The sequence below is a fragment of the Syngnathus leptorhynchus genome, chromosome 15 (genome assembly GCF_054491065.1).
Source record: "Syngnathus leptorhynchus isolate UIUO chromosome 15, UIUO_Slep, whole genome shotgun sequence".
Taxonomy (NCBI): domain Eukaryota; kingdom Metazoa; phylum Chordata; class Actinopteri; order Syngnathiformes; family Syngnathidae; genus Syngnathus; species Syngnathus leptorhynchus.
The window spans coordinates 249,185-268,870 of NC_141209.1; the positions used below are offsets into that span (position 1 = coordinate 249,185).

The 19,686-nt window shown below is 48.6% G+C and overlaps 2 protein-coding genes across 3 annotated transcripts; both read right to left on the bottom strand.

Moving 5' to 3' along the window:
* Nucleotides 1–61: 61 nt before the first annotated feature.
* pals1a (protein associated with LIN7 1, MAGUK p55 family member a) lies at nt 62–7,911 on the bottom strand. Of its 2 annotated transcripts, none has more exons than XM_085932238.1 (17): nt 7,717–7,910; nt 5,959–6,225; nt 5,695–5,866; nt 5,210–5,310; nt 4,165–4,272; nt 3,795–3,872; nt 3,572–3,718; nt 3,300–3,461; nt 3,124–3,201; nt 2,865–3,048; nt 2,704–2,775; nt 2,562–2,633; nt 2,306–2,470; nt 2,143–2,232; nt 1,960–2,072; nt 1,757–1,867; nt 62–1,684 (listed from the first exon to the last, which is right to left on the bottom strand). In XM_085932238.1, the coding sequence occupies exons 2-17, from the start codon at nt 6,124–6,126 to the stop codon at nt 1,508–1,510; spliced, it is 1,998 nt and encodes a 665-aa protein (XP_085788364.1). In that variant the 5' UTR covers nt 6,127–6,225; nt 7,717–7,910; the 3' UTR covers nt 62–1,507. The 2 variants fall into 2 exon arrangements, with proteins under 2 accessions (XP_085788364.1, XP_085788365.1); XM_085932239.1 differs by having other exon boundaries at nt 1,512–1,684; nt 1,956–2,072; nt 7,717–7,911.
* A 426-nt stretch (nt 7,912–8,337) lies between these two features.
* Nucleotides 8,338–19,530, bottom strand: gphna (gephyrin a). The gene is made up of 24 exons (XM_085931298.1): nt 19,338–19,530; nt 16,991–17,069; nt 16,861–16,918; nt 16,623–16,715; nt 15,986–16,080; nt 15,847–15,913; nt 15,328–15,639; nt 14,958–15,059; nt 14,244–14,381; nt 13,786–13,828; nt 13,576–13,713; nt 13,394–13,486; nt 13,190–13,245; nt 12,930–13,049; nt 12,792–12,850; nt 12,551–12,704; nt 12,357–12,478; nt 12,059–12,146; nt 11,911–11,984; nt 11,722–11,786; nt 11,473–11,576; nt 11,089–11,185; nt 10,880–11,018; nt 8,338–10,798 (listed from the first exon to the last, which is right to left on the bottom strand). The coding sequence occupies exons 1-23, from the start codon at nt 19,399–19,401 to the stop codon at nt 10,885–10,887; spliced, it is 2,355 nt and encodes a 784-aa protein (XP_085787424.1). The 5' UTR covers nt 19,402–19,530; the 3' UTR covers nt 8,338–10,798; nt 10,880–10,884.
* Between the last annotated feature and the right edge of the window lie 156 nt (nt 19,531–19,686).

The following is a 19,686-nucleotide window of genomic DNA, read 5'->3' on the forward strand; positions in this document are numbered from 1 at the left end:
TTAATCAAGAATAGGGCCACACGTTCCTCCTCTTGATGACGTAACAAAAAGGATCTCTCGATTTTTTTCAATCAATCAACTATTTATTTGTTCATTGTGAATAACAATAGAAAGATGACAGATTTTGTGATGTCAAAATAAAAAAGTGTGATAGAAATGAACTTTCCATTCAGTATTGAAGATCACGTGAGCACATCAGCGCCCCCTCCTGCCATCTAGTTGCTGGTGCACGTTGAACTTCAGACATCTATTGTCAATACAGTATAACAAATATAGAAATGTTCTACACGGTGAGAACAGCCATATGGTGTCGGGTCGGTCGTACTGTAATACTTCATTGTCCTCAGGAACATTTTCATACACTCGCATACAAAGTCGCAAAATATCAAATTAATTTGCCAACGGGTGCCCATTGGGAATGCAATATACCTTCATCTCGTCTTTCAGAGCTCATTTATATGACATTGTGATCAGAAGGGACAGAGTGGAAGCAAGTAGGTATATGAAATGGTTAGCCAAGAATGGAGATATCAAGTGCTATCTATCGGTCTTTGTATTGATTGCAAAAGTTTGGAGCCATAAATCACCATCTCCAGTCAAGTTAACGCAAGTGGCACATACTAGCAGTACAAGTACAGTCTTCAAATTGCACTCAATGTTTGATATTCACATTTAAGAGGCATGCTCTGATCATAGGTCAAGCCAGTACTTTGTTTTGTATACAAGAGAGATGGAATTTTAAAAAATGGACACATAGATTCTTCGTCATGCACACAGTAACAATAATTCATTTCAATCATTTATATATTCAATTATGATGGTTGAAATGATACCAGGATGAGGGAGGTCAATGCAAGAAAACTATGTCATGCATAAAAATGTTGGAGGTCCATGTTTTGGTCTCATCAGGAACAGTAACGGCACATACGTGTGACCAATTAAGAATAGCAAAATGGGTGTTCATTCATTTGATTTGCGTGACATCAATCAAATATGGGCTAAATATACACATTAGCTAGCGTTCATGGCACCTGACTAAATCCACCGTTAGCAAAAAAAAACAACATCCTTATTTCACAGGTCAATGATCCGTATCGACTTTGACAATAACAGCTTTGATTGGAATGCGACTAGATCAGGCAGTCTTCTGAGATGTCAGCCAGGGTCAAAACAAAAAGGAATAGATACGTATTCTAGATGAAATACCTTCCCCTAAATCTTCCTCCTGCTCTCTTTCAAACCTTGACAACGGCTGCACGTAGCAGCAGTGACCGCAAGCTCACTAGACACCAAGAACTTTCCCCCCGACGGCGAACCTTGATGTAAATGAATATGCTAAATTACAATTGAAAACAATCATTAAAGTAGGAGGAATATGTCAGCAAACGGCTAGGACGTAACACGGCCGACGGAGGAGGTCACCTTTACAAAGACCTCTGTAACCGCCTGGGCAGCAGTGGCATAAACCTCCCACGAGGCGGCATGTCAAGTTACGCCAGCTAGCGTGTCAGCGCAGCCATGAGCAGGGCACCCACTGGGGTTCCGTGTCCAGTTTGTTGATGAGTCTGAGCAGCTCGGCGTAGGCTTTGTCCTGGTCTGTGTTGACTATGATGGCATCGAACAGGTGACCCCAGCTCTGCTCCATCTCGCGCGCTCGCTCAATGATGTCCCGGAGCTCCTCGGGCTGTGCCCCAATCACATGGAGAAGAATTAGAAAGGCTCAAAGCCAGAGCAATCCACTCCATTCGCCACAGACCTTGGGGTTCTTGTTGTCCTTCGCCAGCAAGGCTCGGAGTCTTTCCTGGGAAGGTGGAGCTATGAAGATGATGTATGGTTTTAAATCCGAACTCCTCAGCACCTTCAGGGCCTATAAGTAGATTTTTCACCTCTAAATAAACAGTCATTCATGTCGGAAAAGTTGACAGCCATGCACAGACGTGTGGGAAAATACACACCGACCTGAGTATGCAGACAGAGCACACATATTTTCCCAGTGTTGATAACCTGTCTGACCGAGTCTGTGCTGGTCCCATAAAGATTCTTCTCAAACTCGCCAGACTCAATCAGCTTACCTAAGAAAAGGTTTTGTGGGAATTGACCCATTCGGTTTGATTTCAAATCGGGAGGGAGGCAAAAGCTTACCGGCAGCCAGCTCGGTCTCAAACACCTGACGAGAAACAAAATGGTAATCTCGCCCACCGAGCTCTACGTCTCGCCGGCTCCGCGTTGTGTCTACAAGGCACGATCCCAAGTACACTGGGTATAGATGGAGTACACGCGCCGCAAAAGTGGCTCGAAATCTTACGAGGTACGGCGCCAGCAAAGCGTTCTGGTTGGTTGTTGACAAGTCTCTGTCGAAGTTCTCCCTTCCCACAGCTCGCCGGGCCAATCAACGCAATAGGCCGCTTCCTATTGGCTGGCTGGTGGTACAGGGCCATCTCCTCATAGGTCAGAATTTCTTCGTCCACATCTAGACCAGTGGGCAGAGCGGATACAACGGTCAGACACAAAGCCTCTCGGACTCGGATACTGCTCGCTCGCTCGCTCGCGTGCGTGGGTACCGTCATTTCTCGGAGAGTTGGACAGCGGCTTCTTTCTCTTTCGCTTGTTCTTTTTTGCACACCATAACTTTCCTGAGAAAGCAGATGATAAATGTCAATCACCTCACGAGATTTCATCTCGGCAATTCTGACGAGGACACACCTGACTTCTCTGGCTCTTTGTCTTCTTCGATTGTCTGTTTCATGGCTTCTCTCTGCTGCTGGAAACTCTTTCCTACGACAAAAAGCAGAGAAACAAAAGAGCAAAACATTCATCTCACTTGACAGACAGCACTCGAACAGACAAGCAGAGCTAACGGAGACCTGGTACTAATCCGGCGAGAGGCTGATTGTCTTCGTCGCCGTCTCGATATGCCTGCCACCAATTGGGGTCAGACTGGCTGATGATGTGGAGGATGTCGCCTTTCTGGAAGGACAAGCCCAACTCTCTGCACGGCACGTAGGGGTCGTCCGATGGGTCGTAGTCAAAATACGCTTTCACGTGGACCTGAAGGACATGTCGGTCGGTCGGTGACTTCTTTTGAAAAAGCCCCCTTGCGAATAATCGTCTCGGCGCACTCACCACATTCTCTTTGACCGGGGGAGGTTTGCTCGGAGTACTCGGAATGAGTACAAAGGTCAGAAGGCCGTGCATGTCCGCCTGAAACAGAGACGTTTCGCAAATGCGCGGCGTGAACACGTCCTACGTCCGCCGACTTGAATAGGTCAAGAAATGCGCTGGCTATTTTGTTCATTTACCAGAATGTCAAAGACTTGGTTGACATCTTTCCCTTTGATTTCAATTCCATTTATCTCCAAGATTTCATCTCCTTCTGCTAAAAGTCCGCTTCGTTCGGCCGCTCCTCCTCGAACGATCCTACTGATGATCACGCTCTCCATTTCGTTTCGGACCGTCGCCCCCTGCGGAAACGACGGAGCCGCCGCAGGTTTTGCCGAGACAAAAGGGCCATTTGTGCATTATTTGCACGGAGGCCATGCTATTGGACTGTAGCGCGTCGGAGCGATCTTACCAGCGGAATGTCTCGGGCTTTCTCGATGTGAACGATCTTGACAGCGTCTCCTCCCCATTGCGTCAGTGTCTCTGTTTGACCGCTCAGTGGTTCCGCTTCCATTTCCATTTCTTTCTGGGCTATGCTGTCATGTGCCAGAAGCAAAGACTGCAACACACACCGTAACAATCAACTCACAACAACAGTGATTCTTTGGTCAACTCTCTCGCGTGTGAGTCTTCACCTGGATGTGAATGTCTGACAAGAGACTGCAGAGTTCCAGTCCTTCTTTGTTCGGACTCGTTTGGCTGAGATTTCTGACCTGAGGTGACGACAACATCTGATGTCACGACTTGGATCGGATCCCACGGAGTAGCAGTTGTCGGGCTTTTATTTTCAAGTTGACCATGATCGAATGACATGGGTGTCTGGCATTCGAGTTACAGAATTGTCGTCAATTTCTTGTGTTTTTCTTTTTTACATACCGACAGCGATGTGGCGCAGCGTAACGGATGTCAGCTAGACGATAGACGAACTCACCGTTGCCTTAAGAAGCTACGCTAGCCGAGCGGGTAAGTGCGCTCGGGTGGTGCCAGGGAGAACGAGATTACTACCTCCAGCGCCAGCTCCAGTGCCTGCTGTGTTTGTGGGTACGGGGGAGAGGGTCTGTGCATGCTGCTGGCCACGGCATTATGAATCTTAAGTGCAGACTGGAAATCGGACTGGAAGAGAAGGAAGGGCACAAAGGTCTCCGTGGCATGCATGTCCATGGCAACGTTTGAAAATGTGCGAGGTGCCAAATGATCATTTCCGGCACTCTCTCGGACGTTTGCGGTTCACGGAGCAAAGCGGGCTATGAGCACCGGCATTGATGACTACCCGAGCGGAACACCACAAACAATGACATTTGAATAACTAGTGCATATCTCCACCCATGAAATAGAGAATGAGTGGCCTGTCGTTTTATCGACGCCACTAGCGTGTTTTACTTCGAGGTAGACAACGATTCAAGCTAAAGTGTTGACAAAAGCATCCCAAGTGCACAAATTCACCCAAGTGAAGTGTCCTACTTGTAGTCTTCAGGGGGAGACAATTTGGGCTCTACCGCTACACACACACACAACATTTTCACTGACCTGCAAATGAATGCGTATGTCGACCCAGAGAGAATGACACGCATACCATTACTAGCTGTTGAGAGTCGAGTAAAAGTAAGCGGAGAATCAATCCTTTTGACTGACTGATTGATTTGAGTTGGACTGGCCAGGGATCACCAAGCATTTTTCAAGCGAGAGCACCTTCTCAAGTTCCCTCGTTTCCAATCATCAAGGGTTGGCCATTTTTTGGGAGGTGGGGAAAAAGCAGAAACAAGATGCTAGTCATCCATTTTTTAAGCACGGAATGTTCTACCTCAAGTTGCTTTGAAGCAACAAAACATTACCCTCGGCTGCTAGCTTTTGGAACGATACAATGGCAAAGGCACAAATAAAAGGCGTGAAGCCAGGCAATGATTATAGCAATGGCTGTTACAATCCGTCCGTCCGTCCGTCCGTCCGTCCGTCCATCCATCCATCCATCCATCCATCCATCCATCCATCCATCCATCCATCCATCCGCTTGATTTTTGAGGGCTATCTTCCCTTTTCAATGCTCAATTACCTTGTTAAGTAGCGCAAGAACCAGCTCAATGTCATTCTGACTCTGCTGGTCGGACAGACAGCCCCGGACCAGCTTGAGTGACAGCAACAACTCCTCCAACTCTGCAAAACAAAACAAAACAAAACACAGTGACGTTACAAGTCTTAGCCTTTACTTTCCAAACAACAGAGCTCGGCGGGCAGAGTGAGAATACTGTTTTGATTGACTGCAAATTCTTTTGCCCCAATTTTATACTGAAGAGTAGCAGAACTATAAACAAAAGAGTCCCCGACAGGTTACACAAAGTTGCTTCCTGGACGCTCTCTCTCTAGCCCTCCCAGCGGAATTCCCTCCCGCACGTTCTTCCTTACATTCCTCCGGCTCCGAGCTTTGCTTCCTCTTCGACGGCCATCCCTTTTAACTAACAGCTCCACCGACGTACGCTCGCTCCAAAAAAACCCCCAAAGCCTTTCACTTTCTGAATACTACCCAAAGGGCCCTCATACCAAGCAATGTGTGCCGATTGCCGAGCGTGGGTCGCTGCGACGCGTACGTGTCCTGCAGGAAGGTGGGGTTGTCGATGCCAACGTGGGGATTCTGAGAAAGCTTCTTCAGCCTGAGTGACGCATTCAGATCCAGCTGCCGGCCTTCCTCCTCTCGACGACGACGCAGGTCCTCCTAGCGACGCACAAAAGTCAACTGACAGTTAAATCTTAAATCAGTTAGATCTTCGGTCAATATAAGGCTTGGTCAAATCCCGAGCGTCACACCTGGTGTTGTCTTATTCGCTCCAGCTGAGCAGATCGGCGAACCGGCAGCGTCCGGCTTCCCAGTTCGCCCGGGCAGTCCACGGCCATTTCCCTGTGCTGCTGTCCTCCCCTCTGCTCTTCATCTCCTCCCTCACCGGCAACGTGGCCATTCAGATGAGAGGTCGTCATCCCGAGTTTCGACGGCTGCAGATATCAACGGGTGGATTTTACGACGGAGAGATTTCTACGAGGGAAGCTCCATGAACAACGCAGCCATGTTAGCCACACCTGTGGAGCAAGCACATGACAAGTTCTTCTTAAAATATGCACATTGGAACAAGGTTATTAAAAAAATAATAATAATCATACTAGAATTTCTCAAAAAAAGGTGGCGAAAGATCACTGTCGAATCGCAGCAATCCGTCCTGACAGTGCATGCCGATAGAAGAGGTATTGATGACTTACTTATCTTTGTCACAAGAACCACAACAGCAGCAGGTCTGATACGCTATCTCTCGCCAGCAGGGCTGTGTATTGACACTACTGCGTACACACGTAATACTGCGATCCCATGGCGCAGGGGTGAGGAATGCCAGGCAGTCCTGGGAACAAAATTCCACGGCTGGGGGAGGGAAGTGGGTGTGTATACAAGACCACATAGTTGGGTTTCACCACAATGAAGGAGGCAAGAGAAAAGTATCAGGTCGACCTTGCAAAATAGAAGAAACAAACTGTGACGTGAATTGTCTTTGAGCCTCGTTCATTAAATGCAGGCAACCCCGATGTTGTGTACGCAGAAACAGAGCCAAACCTTATCAAGCACCCAAAAAAGGGATGTACGACCCCGTACCAAGCGCAGAGGAAAGCAAGCCCGCATCAAGAGGAAAGTCAAACTGGATTTCCTTGGATGGCTATTTTTTCAATGTTGGGCAGGGTGAAAACTGCGCACATGGATTCAAAGCAATCTCTTCCTTTTCTTTCCTCGAGTGTGCAGCTTGGTTCACATGACACAGGCCCCCAACCTTTCCCGACTTACCTTGCTGAAAGCATCATTTTCAAAATAAGGGGCAGAACAGATGAAGAACAACTCACTGTTTAAAGGGTTATTCAAAGGAGCTTCGGGAGTTCTGATTTTCATTCTTTTGACTTTATTTGGGCACAAGGTAGGGCTCAAAAAATGATCTTGCAATATGAGCCCATGCAATGTGCATATCACGAGAAACGTCCTATACTATTGTGAGCTTTTATCTCAATTTCACAGGTCATTACAATCACTCAGCAAGTGTTCTTGCTTTGCTGCATGAAAAAAACATGCAATTCTCTCAAATGCCATTTGCTTGGGTAGGTCGATTCGAAAGCTCTATTCAACGGCAATATCGCATTGTTTTCCAATCGCCTGCAGTCAGTGAGTGATCAGAGAAACAAGTGTTTTCTTGTTTGATGGTAGCCTGGATTGCCGGTCAGTGTCAACGACTTTTCCAATTCAACGGGTAGGGCACGGTGACAGGCAACTGTGGAACGAACGGAGTCAGTCCTACCACCAAAAGTTACGACTTTACCAACAAATCGGTGCTAATAAACGCCAGTTGTTTCAAACGGAGTTTATTGACGTTCCTCAATCGTATCACTTGCCCAATGAGTCGAGTGAGTGTCTTTCGTCAAGCTACAATTAGCAGCTAACTAGCTAGCTCCCTCGCTCGCTCCTTCCTGCAGCACCTGTTGATAACAAAGGCACTTTTTTTTTTTTTAAATCCGGGGCGAAAACGCGACATGACTCACGCTGTTCCAACGGGGTCCCCCCACCTTCCTCTCCTAATCCAACTAGTTGTCGTTCTTCGGGCGCTCTGCCACGGTTTCACTACGAGAGGTTAACAGGTCGGTCGGTCGGTCGGTCGCTTCTGTGTTCCGCAGATCGGACGCGTCGTATCCCGCCCTCCGCGCCGCCCTCGTCGCCGCCCTCGTCGTCGCTCTTTTCTCACTGTCGTCGTCATCATCATTTCACCGACAGAGGAGGGAGGAAAGAGCCAGCCCCCACAACCGCACAAGGACCAAAATGATTGGCCAGGTCGATAACAGAAAGGCACCCTGACCAATCAAATACTGTTTTCTTCAACCAGCGTTCAGAACACAAACGACATTTCAGAGGTTACCAACTAGATGCCCGCGGGCCCCAGGTGGCCCCAAGGATCACGTCAAAAAGTGTTGCATATTGATGTTTATGCGGATTTGGATTGAAAAAAAGGGGGAGGGAGAAAGAAAGCAAAAAAGACAGAAAGAACCCAAATGAATGAAAGACAGAACAGATGGGGAAAAAAAAAGTGGAGAAAAAAACCCCACTCGAGAAATAATACAAACAATACATTTCAGACTAAACGGAGGTGTAACAAAAGAGGATATATATAGAATAATCAGATTCATTTTATTAATTCATTTCCAGTTTCAATAATATCATTACAGAAAAACAATGTACATGATATTTTATACAGTAAGAGTAGAATGCTGTGTAATTGCTTCAAGTGCTGGTCATAGTTTTATCGTGTGTGTGCAATGTGAGACTGATTTCAGTCAAGTGTTAAGAATCACTCAGTACAAAGGCAGTAATGACTTGCTTCTTACGCCAATCAATCTGTCAGGCTTTGATTCCCGCCCGCAAGAGCTCCTATGCTGTGTTCAGGTCATAATGGAGTTCACTGGTGGAATCGCAGAAAACACTTTTTGTTTAGTTTTTTATTCGAATGTGTGAACAACCGCTGACTGAGCTAAAACGTCACTCATTCACCTCACCTTCCTCCACTTTGCCATCTAAGACATGAGCGCAGCATGAGGCCCCCCACACACACTTTAAATAAGATACGGCTGAAGTATCAGGGACAATTCTGATATACACACGCACTACAGGTATAAATAGAAATGGCCCAACATCACCTTACATACAGTACAATCAAAATAAACACAAGGACAAATGGGGCATTAATATTAAAAAGAAATCCTGCCCATAATGGCAACCTGCCCAGAGCGTAAGCTACGAATAATAGGAAGGTGGAGGAGGACCAATTACGGGTGGGGCTGAGCCAAGATTACAAGGGGCGGTCGGGAGAAATGCTCAAAGACACCAATCGCTCGTGCTGCATTCATGTCACAAATGACCCCAATGGTGACGTCAACTTACTTTTTTCCCCAATTAAAAAGGAAACGAGAAAAACTTGCATCCTCTAACTTTGGGCAAGTGAAGCAAAAAAAACAATTACTAGCAGCATCCTTTCATTAAAAACAACAACAAGTCAACTTGATGCCGTCACTATGTACGTATATTCATGACATGGAAAGTATCAGTGCAACAAACTTGTACCATCAGAATGCAGCATGAATCCTTCTGGACGCACCCATAACACTGACAAGAAGAATCAGCAAAGTTTTGGAGCAAAGGCTGGGTGTGGGTGTCTGTGTGTGTGTGTGTGTGTGTGTGTGTGTGTGGGGCGATTGCTTATTTGGCAAATTCTTCGAGGTCCGTCTGGAATGAGGACAACGTCGCAGTTTGTTATAGAAAGTGATGCCGTTGGAATGGGTTGGATATGTATGAAAGAACAGATCAAAGATTATGATTCGTCACATTTCTTGGGCTGCATACAGTACCGTGAGCTTGTTAAAGGATTCCCATTTTGGAATGATGCGAGAGTCACCATTACGTAACCAAGAGAAATGATTCCGTGAAATTTTCTTTGAATCGATTTTTGTCCATTGACAGATAGCCAGCGTCAGCATTCACATTTCTCCAATAGAAGTCGTCATGGCTCTCTGCTTTGTGTTTCACGCCATTTGCAAGTAGCTTCCCGGTAAATTGATGGGCAGATTGATTCAAACTCTTGCCTTAGAGCTGGGGAAATACTCAAATGGAGAGGGCAATTGAGGCGCAGGCCCATGAAAAGATAGAACTGAATCGAGATGACAAGGCTTTGCCGCTGGGTTCCCATTCCTCTGAATCCTTTGTATGTCGTCTGCTTGCTTCCTGAGCATTGTCCTTGATCAAGGCACCAAATCCTCCAAATGCAAAGGGGCGCCGGCCGCCATATCCCCCAAATTTGAAAAATCGCTCCATAGTATTTCTGATGCTTGCGTCCTCATGACTTTCCTAGCATTTGAGCGAAGATGTTGCCAGCCAAGTGACACTAAAAAGCACGGCAGAGTGCTCGAACCCGCATTTTACAACAACGGCCATTCGCAGGCTCTGCTCCATATAGCTACTGGAAACCAACGCAAGGATGACAAAGCGTGTACTAACTAAGTGTGCCTTGCCCAACGTAAAGGTTCACGAGTTTCGTCGGGTAAGGTAACGTGTCAAGGAGCGACTTCAGAGAGAAGAGAGAGAAGCCACCCACAGTCAAGGTTTCTTTTGGCTGCGCAAGGGCTTTGAATCAATCATTGGCTTTGGACAAAAGGCTGTTTGGAGAGCAAAAATGAAAAGGACAAAATGGCTCGTGGCAGAAGCAGAGGAAGGACTCCTTCTATAGCTAGTCAGAAAAAGTGCTCCACGCACAGAGCAAATGAAATCCACAGACAACAATGTGATTACTACTAGAATGATGATGATAGTCCATCAGAACCAGAATAATATAAAGTACAGATATCAATAATCATTATAATCAGGAGAATCGTAGAATATTACAGAATAAATCTCATTTGTATATATTTCTTCACATTTTTTTTCTTCACAATGCAGACCAATGAGGATTCAGCCTCTGCTGGCTCCAACTGGCTGTTGCATATGACATCACAGCTAATTGATGCCCCCGCCCCCATCCCCCCTCCTGTGCAGGCAGGAAGTTCCAGCACCGTCAATGTATTTGTCGAGAGTGACTGAAATCTGGGGAGAAAAATATCTCGGTTGATACGGTTTTAAAGCGGAAAGATTGAGCGCCCGCCATCCCGCCGGCATCCAAAGCACCTGCATCATAGCCGTCCGATGACCATGACATCCACAACTTCTCCCTTGTGCAGTTCCACGTACTGCTCGGTTTTAGGCGGCAACATCAGCAAGCCGTTGGCACTACGCATGGACATTAGCCTGCTGGACACTTGGTTACCTGAAGATGATCAACAAGGCTCATGAAGATGTTCCGAAAACACGAGGCACGTGCCCGCCCTCCCTCCCACCTGTGCTTTGAGCCCAGGGCAGTGGCTCCTGGTGATGCCAGGTGAGAATGCAGCGATGGTACTCTGGTCGAGGATCCAGCTTCACATCGCACGAAAGCTACGACAAACACAAAAGAGCCACTAACCATTGTGAAAAGAAATGAATAACATGACTGACGCGTACGTATATTTTGAAGCTTATGGGTTCTTTTTTTCATTTCCGATGATGGAGTAGGATTTCCTCTGTTGAGTGCAGACAATTTCCTGCTATTTTCGTTTTGGATCTTGTCTGCACTTACAGACAGATTTCAAGTGCTCCATAAAAATGTTTTTTTTTTTTTTTTTTAAATGCCTTTCGGGCATCCGTGGTCCGTGTGCGCGCGAGCGAGCGAGTATGTGGGTTACCCTGGCTTTAATAATTGTGGGTCTAGGGTCCAGAATGCCTTGCATCTTCCTCAGTGCAGGAATCACAAAGAGATTACACGTAACCACTGCAGACACTGGGTTACCTGCAAAAACAAGCGAGCTCAGCTTTTCAGGCTTTTGGGTTCCATTGAACGATAGCGCTATTAGCACCCAAAACGAAAAGTGTGTAGTCGTGAATCGTCTCAAAATCTGCGTTTGGACAAAAGAAATCTGGAGCACGTTTGGTACCTGGCAGAGCAAAGATGAGTTTCCGCGCTCCGTCAATGTCAACCGTGGCAAAGGTAGTCGGAAGACTGAAAACAAACACAGAGCACAGAGCACAGAGCACAGCTTTCAATTGACCAAAACAATACTCACAGTTACGGGGAAATGAAAAGTAATCAGATCCTGTATTGTGATCATCCTTCATTTACTCACCCTGGCTTCATGAACACGCGTCCAAAGTGAATCTGAGCATGAAGGTCAATATCCAGCACCTGCTTCAGGAAGTCCTGGTTGGACGCAGTAAGTTATCAATCATCAGGTGATCGCGCCGGATGCAATTTGGACACAATCGATGGCTTACTTTCTCGCCCATGGACACACCCCCTGAGGTGATGATGACATCAGCGCGACTGATTCCCTCGTGGAGAGCTGAGAGGAGGTCATCGGGGCTGCGCGCGCGCACACACACACGCACGCACGCACGCACATGACAAGTCACTTCTGGTTCATGAAGCATTACGCATGCTGCTAAAAGACAAGAAGAAACCCCATTGTGTTCCATTACAAAGTCGAAAGCCCCTCGCGGGAGGGACACGACACGGCACGGCACGGGCTTGGCAGTTTGCTCGGAACTTTTACAGAGACAGCAAATCATTTACTTGTCTCCAACGATGCCCAGGTTGATGGTCGGGTATCCGTGTTCCTGGATGGTGGCCAGCAGAGTGGAGCGGTTGGAGTCTCTGATCTTTCCCGGGTGAAGGTCGTCCTCTGGATTCAAAAGCTTCAATGCGAGAAAAAAAAAAAAAATCAGTGGCTTTATTAAGGGAGAACCCAATGGCAATGGCAATGGCACCTCATTTCCAGTGGACATGACAGCCACCACTGGGAACTTGTGCACGCTGACATCGGTCACTCCCACCGTAGCCAGCAGACCGATCTCCGATGGCCCCATGTGCGTCCCTTTGGCTAGCACGCACTCTCCTCGTCTGATGTCGTGACCGATGGGCCTGAAGGGGCAATAGTGTAAGAGTGGGAAGTAGGCCTTGGCGTGCCAGCGGCCGCCGCCGCCGCCGCTTCTTTTTGTTTGTTTTGACCTGATGTCCTGTCCGGGCCGAGCCTGTACCATAATCCTCACTTCTAACTCTTCTGTGCCCTGAAACGTAGGTATATACGGGATGAGACACACACATCCTCCCCTCACCCAGCAACATTTCTTTTCTTTTCTCGCTTACATCTTCAGACTCTCTCAAGAGTTCCGTATCTTCCACTTGGACGACCGCGTCGGCGCCACAAGGAATGGGAGCGCCGGTGGTCACCCTCATCACTTGGCCCGGCATCACCGTGTGGGTCGGCTGCATTGGAACGACAGTACGTGCTTGGCCTTCAACTAGCGCTTTGAATGAACCGTTGTCTTCGACGTCAACAAACTGTTTGGACGGGTATAATAAGAAGAAGAATAAGGAAGGGCCGGCCGGCTGGCCGGCCGGCTGACCTGTTGTCCGGCCTGCGATTCTCCCATGATGAAGCGATCTCCCGGGCCGTCAGCGGCTGCAGAGCAACGACAACGTCAATGATTCTCTCTGGAGAATGCTAAGAGCACTTCAATTGTGAGGACGCTGTCAAAACGTCATGTTTAAAAGAAGAATTGAATTGAGCCAAGATTGATCAGCTTGAAGCAAATCCTCCCAATACCTACCTCTTACAGCATAGCCGTCTTTAACTGAGGCGGGAAATGGAGGAAGGTTGTCTTTGGCATAGATGTCCTGAGCGAGCACTCGACCCAATCCGTCTAGAAAAAAAACAATACGTACATACATACATAATACAAGAATGAAGCACCCGCATCGTCGTTGAACTTGATCGAATCTACTGACTGACCTCTGTAATTAATGACTTCAATTCCCAGAATAGGAGTCATCTCTAAAACAGTGATGAAGGCCTTGTCCATGGATGTCAGAGGAAACGGGGACATCCGATGACGCCGTGCCACTTTGCTGATGTCTACCGCACTGTGGCCTGCACACGCCATCAAAGTTACATTTTGGACAGGCCAGGCAGGCAGGCAGGCACGGTGCGGAAATCACTTACTGGCCCTCAGGATGTTCTCGTTACTGCCACATCGGGACTGGACCTGAGAGGGAGAGGGTGGGGGGCGGACAATGGCCGATCCAGTCGCACGCAACAAAGTCAAAGGAGGGATAGCTATCGTATGGATGGTGCGCGATTGGACGAAAAACCGCATCGCGTCCCTCGGCCCCATATCGGCAAAATAAGCCCACCTCGTGAAAAATGTCACGCAACCATGTGAGCTTTCTTAAACAGTGTGAAGGCCCATTCTAAAGGTGACCTTTAGAACAATTCCAGCATGACATTTTTTGCACGTTTACAATGAGCCTTATTTGTCTTTACCAAGCAAGCACGTCTTGGAATTGTTCGACTGTGCTTGCTCGATAGAGGGGGCTGGGAGATTTGAGCAAAAAGGCACATTTTGAACACGACACAATCCGATTTGTTCCACTTGCACTCGTTCATATGTGCGTGCGTACCTTGGGTGTTGGGCATGATGCAGTGGAAAGGCGGGAGGTGGCCTGCGTGGCCCGTGGTGACTCAGAAGGGGTGGAGCTCAAAGAGGCGGAATCTCGAGGAAGCACCTGAACGCCTCGAGAAATAATCGAGTCTGGAATCTACAGGTTAAGAGAGCACAGGAGTGAAGATGATCCTCGGGCTGTCCTTTGGAAACATTACAAAATAGATGTCTTGCTAAACATAGACATTGATGACACCTTACGTATGTCACCACGTGCTTGGCTAATCCTGTTATAGAGGCGCAAACCAAGTCAATACAGTTGAAATAACGACATAACGAGCTCAAAGCGGAAGGCCTCTTTGCTTGCTAAGAATTGAATGTCAAACACGCAAAAACCCCAAGTTCACGCGTCTGAAGCCGTCGCTCACTTGAGTCATTTGATCAGACTGACAAAGGAGTCAAAGGACATTTGTACAAGTGCAAGCGCTCACGACCCTTCGATAAGCTCCGGCAATCTGTTTGTCAAAGGAATAGAACAAATGGCTAGAAATGTAAAAGGGTATTTTATTGATATGTCCAGCTAGTGCTGGCTGCTATATACTTGGAAATGCGTTAAGCCTTTTCCCAAAACAACAACAAGGCATGCAAGTGGAAAAATGAACAGGAAGGTGGCCACACCCAAACATGCTGATCTGCTCAATGAGAGAAGAGGGAGTGTGTGATGGGGCCTCACCTGCTGGTCATGGCTACAGGAGCAGGTGAAATGAGTGGGAGGGGCAGGGGTGTTGCCGGCCAGATAGGGGCCCCCCTTAGCCATGACCTCTGTATGGCAGCTCTGATGGATGGACACCAAAAGGCACGCACGGGTCATACGCAGCAGACGCACAGAGGAACAAGCACGTGTCGGACAAACGGCGTGCACGCGACGTGACGTGACGTGAATGGAGCGGGGCGATGAAATGTTCATCCGTTCCGGGTGCGTTGGAAAGCTCGGAACAGAACTTGTCATTCAGGATCCGAGTGGAGGTGAAAACCAAATGAATGTGTTCCTCTGTTCATTGTTGTCAAATGGGTGTCATTTGCAATCCAGAGGCTCAGTCTACCTTTGCAGCGATGGCAGCCGCGGTGATGTGGGACGAGGCGTGCTGGTGATGGTGATGATGGTGGTGGTGGTGCGCATGTCGACCTCTCCGCCGCTCTTCCTCCTCCTCCTCGTCCTCCTCCTCCTCCTCGCACTGGGTGCCGCGCTCCATGGTGTGCGAGTGGCCGTGCGTGTTGCTGTGCGCGTTGGACAGTAGAGAAGAAGGAGAAGGCAGCTGCTCGAGCGCGGCGTGGACCGATTTGACCCTGACCGTGGCCTCGCGCAGCAGGTCGATGGCGTGAGGCAGAGCAGGAAGGATGAATTGAAAACACTCCTGGAAAAACGGCAGCGTGCGTCGCGTCACGTCACATCGAAAGGATGTTGGACAATTTGATCCATTCATCAAAATATCGACTCGCCAGCGGGCAAAGTTCCAGTACGGATGAACGTGCGTGCTGTTGACAAGTAGCTACATTTTGTCAGGAATTGATCAAAGGTCGAGTGAGGGAAAGAAGGATCCGCTTGGGCAAATGAACATTACCTGAGAGCCCTTCTTGCTCCCTGGCAGGTTGATGATCAGCGTTTTACCACGGATACCGCACACTGGCCTGGAATCAGTGATGAGCACACAAGCTAGTATCAAGCTGAAAAGATGAGTAAGAAGGGCTGAGAAGATTCACCTGGACAGCATGCCCAGCGGTGTCACGTTGAGGGATCCCATCAGCATTGCCAGAGCCATGCCTGGAGCCTCTCGCTCAATCACTTCTCTGGTGGCCTTCAAGAGCAAACGGGATGGGTGGGTGGGTGGGTGGGTGGGTGGATGGATGGATGGATGGATGGATGGAGGGAGGGATGGAGGGATGGATGGATGGATGGATGGAGGGATGGAGGGATGGATGGAGGGATGGAGGGATGGAGGGATGGAGGGAGGGATGGAGGGATGGAGGGATGGAGGGATGGATGGAGGGATGGAGGGAGGGATGGAGGGAGGGATGGAGGGATGGATGGATGGAGGGATGGAGGGATGGAGGGATGGAGGGATGGATGGAGGGATGGAGGGAGGGATGGAGGGAGGGATGGAGGGATGGATGGAGGGATGGATGGAGGGATGGAGGGAGGGATGGAGGGAGGGATGGAGGGATGGATGGATGGAGGGATGGAGGGATGGAGGGATGGATGGATGGATGGAGGGATGGATGGAGGGATGGATGGACTCAGTTATGACTCAAGGCAAATTGCATTCAATTACACTCAACCAAAATATAAACCAAACACTTTTGTTTTGATCCAAATTTTCGTGAGACAAAATGTGAGTACCTCCGGCGTAACATCGCGTGGTGCAAATCCAGTTCCTCCTGTAGTGAGAATAAGATTAAGCTCCTGGTCGTCACACCATTCCAAAAGAGTTTCCTGCGCAAAACACATTTGCAAAATGAAGAGATACTGTCTCGCTGAAATGTGTATGCCATCATTTGTATGTCAGCCATTGCGCAAGATGTGAATGAAGATTTCATCTCTGAGCATTGCAAACGCAGTAAAATATTCAAACTTCTACCTTGATTTCATCAATTTCATCTGGAACGATTTTATAGGCTGCGATGACCCCACCTAACCTGTACGTTGACACAGAGGCAATTAGAGGAATTTGTCAAAGTCTGTGCAAGTGTGTGCGTGTGCAGACTTACAGAGACGGATCATGGACCAGGTCCTTCAAGTTGATCCCACTCCTGTCCTCAGCCAAGTTCTTGAAACAACTGTCACTGACTGAGAAGGTCACATCTTACGGTGAGGTTCGCACCGCTGGTCTCAAAGTTCATTTTTGTGTGTACGTAAGTGTTCTCATAATGTTCCTCATATTAAATGCAACTTCAGTTTGTCTGTCTGTTCTGTCACCCAAATGATTTGCCAAAGTGACCCATGTTGTGTTTATGGAAGCGAATGCGGTCGGTGGTCCAGCGTCTCATAGCGACAGAGGAGCGATGCGGGAGCCTTTGAAATACTGCCTATTTTTGGAGCAATGAGGCAAGGCTTTTTGATCTCCAAAGACATGGACTCAAGATGACGTCACGTTATTGCAATTCATAGCAAAAGCCTCCGCTCCACAAAAATCCAAAATGATATCTACGTCAGAGACGTAAGTTGAGGTTCGTGCGCTCTCGTCACCGTGGCTGAGTACGGCCTGCCTTGCCTCACCAAAGAAAGAAAAAAAAAAATAATCTATATAGAGCACAAAACAGAGAAATACAGTCAATTGAAAAGAATTTCATTTCACGGCCTTTTTTTATTTGTCGACTGCAGCCGTGGACGTACGTAATGTCAACACGGGGCCGCCCGATCGCCATATACTACAGATAGACGTCGGTCCTCGTGGTCTGGGGAGAACGCGGCCGAGCCTGCGCTCAAAATGCTCCGATCGGAGCGACACGCGAGTGATCAGCAAGTCTCGCAAGTGTCAGACGGACTCAGTGCTGGAATCTGTGAAGGCAACAGGGCATGATGGCTAAAGTGTCAACTTGGTGCTGCGTGCCAATCAAGCTAAACGCTTGCGAGCAGCCATACTACCTCCCCTCAGGGTGTCTGCACACAAAGTATCACAAGTAGCCTGCTTAATACAAGTACCCTGCTCTTTTTTTTTTTTAACAAATTGGCCGTGTTCCTCCTCATCCTCACATTGAGGAACTTGTCCATCGCTAGCTAACAGGAGCCCAAGCCTCTGGTGGTAAAATTGCGGAATTGAAGTGGTGGGGCCCAAAGCAGAGAGAAATTGAAATTGCCCGCTTCTAAGTCTCGGAAACGGATTGGTCATTAACTGCTCAGCTCAGCTCAGCTCTGCTCTGCTGTGCTGTGCTGTGCTGTGCTCTGCTGTGCTGTGGCTTGACGAGAGGGCTTAAATTCAAGTGTCAAGCGGTCAGCAGGCTTTTGCATTCAAAAGGCTACCACGTCAAAATGCTTTGTGCTGGCTTGCATCCTCTTTGAGCATTTTGAGCACGTACGTCTCCTCCTGCCTTGGTTGGAGAGAAGGCTTGCGCAAGGCAGCAAGCAGGCCTACTGCCACACGACTCGACTCCCCTCTAGTTCCTATCCTCCTCTTCACGACTCCATGGGCTAAGCAAATGAGAGAAGCTGCTCAACAGCCAGCGGAGGACAATTCATTTTACCCTGGTGACGGCTCTTGCCTGGTTATTAAATTTACAAGCAAGCAGTCAAGCGCCCGCGCCCACAATTTATGGGATATCTATTGAATTCTTTAAACGAAAGGTTACACAGGCGGGCAGAACAGACAAAAGGTCTATCAAAGTGACAGTGTAGTCGTGAAAACCAAATGCACCCGAGAAAAGCAAGCAACAAATCTGCACAAATACATGAATAATGCAGCTCATAGGCTCGGTGGCTTGCTTGCGCGGTCGTTACCGCTGCTCGGAATGATACGACTTCCCACCATCAAGGTGGCAACAACGATAGAGCTCCACGGGAAATGGGGCATTTATCTTCAAAATAAAAGCATTGCTTTATGTCGAGGCTCATTGAAAGGATGGCTGGTGGGAGGGATATCCCCCCGCAATTTGAAAGTATTTCCCAAACGTCTAGTCAGTCTCCTGTCGCTTGGCGCTGATGAAAAGATCTCGCCATAGTAGCCCCAATGCATCGAAAATTGTGTTGAATGTAGCACAAACCATGAGCACTTCACCCCTCTCTCTCTCTCTCTCTCTCTCTCTCGCTTTCTCCTAAAAGCATGAGAATCATCAATAGCGAGCACCTCCAGCACCGTTCAGAGCGGATTCCGCCTCTGTCTGTCTGTCCGTCTGTCGGCCCGTCTGTCAGCCCGTCTGACCTGTCAAGCAGCTAGCTGCTAACGCAGACCAATGACAGCAAACGGCAGCCACCGGCTAGCGCGCTGGCTAGCGTGCTGGCTAGCTCTGCAGTGGAAACAGACAGCTAGTTTCGTGACAGCGTCGAGCAGCGGCAAACCAACGACACATGCCTATGCTATTTTGGGGGCATTTGATCACGTTTCCTCCAACACATTCTTACCTGTTAGAATTCCCACTCGGGTCTGATGGTCGTGGTTGGTGAGCACCATCCCGTCCGTCGCCATGTTTACAACCGCTGTCTGCACTGTGACAGCACATATATAGAAGCAGTGGTGTGGAGCGTTAGCTGCCGCTGCACCTCTGGAGGACGACTGACTTGCCCTGCCTGCCTGCCTGCCTGCCTGCCTGCCCGCCCGCCTGCCTGCCCGCCTGCCTGCCTGCCTGCCTGCCTGCCTGCCTGCCTGCCTGCCCGCCCGCCTGCCTGCCTGCCCGCCTGCCCGTCTGCCTGCCTGTCTGCCTTCCTGCCTGCGCGAACTGGCTGGCGCGTGAGCATGGACGCGCGCCTGGGT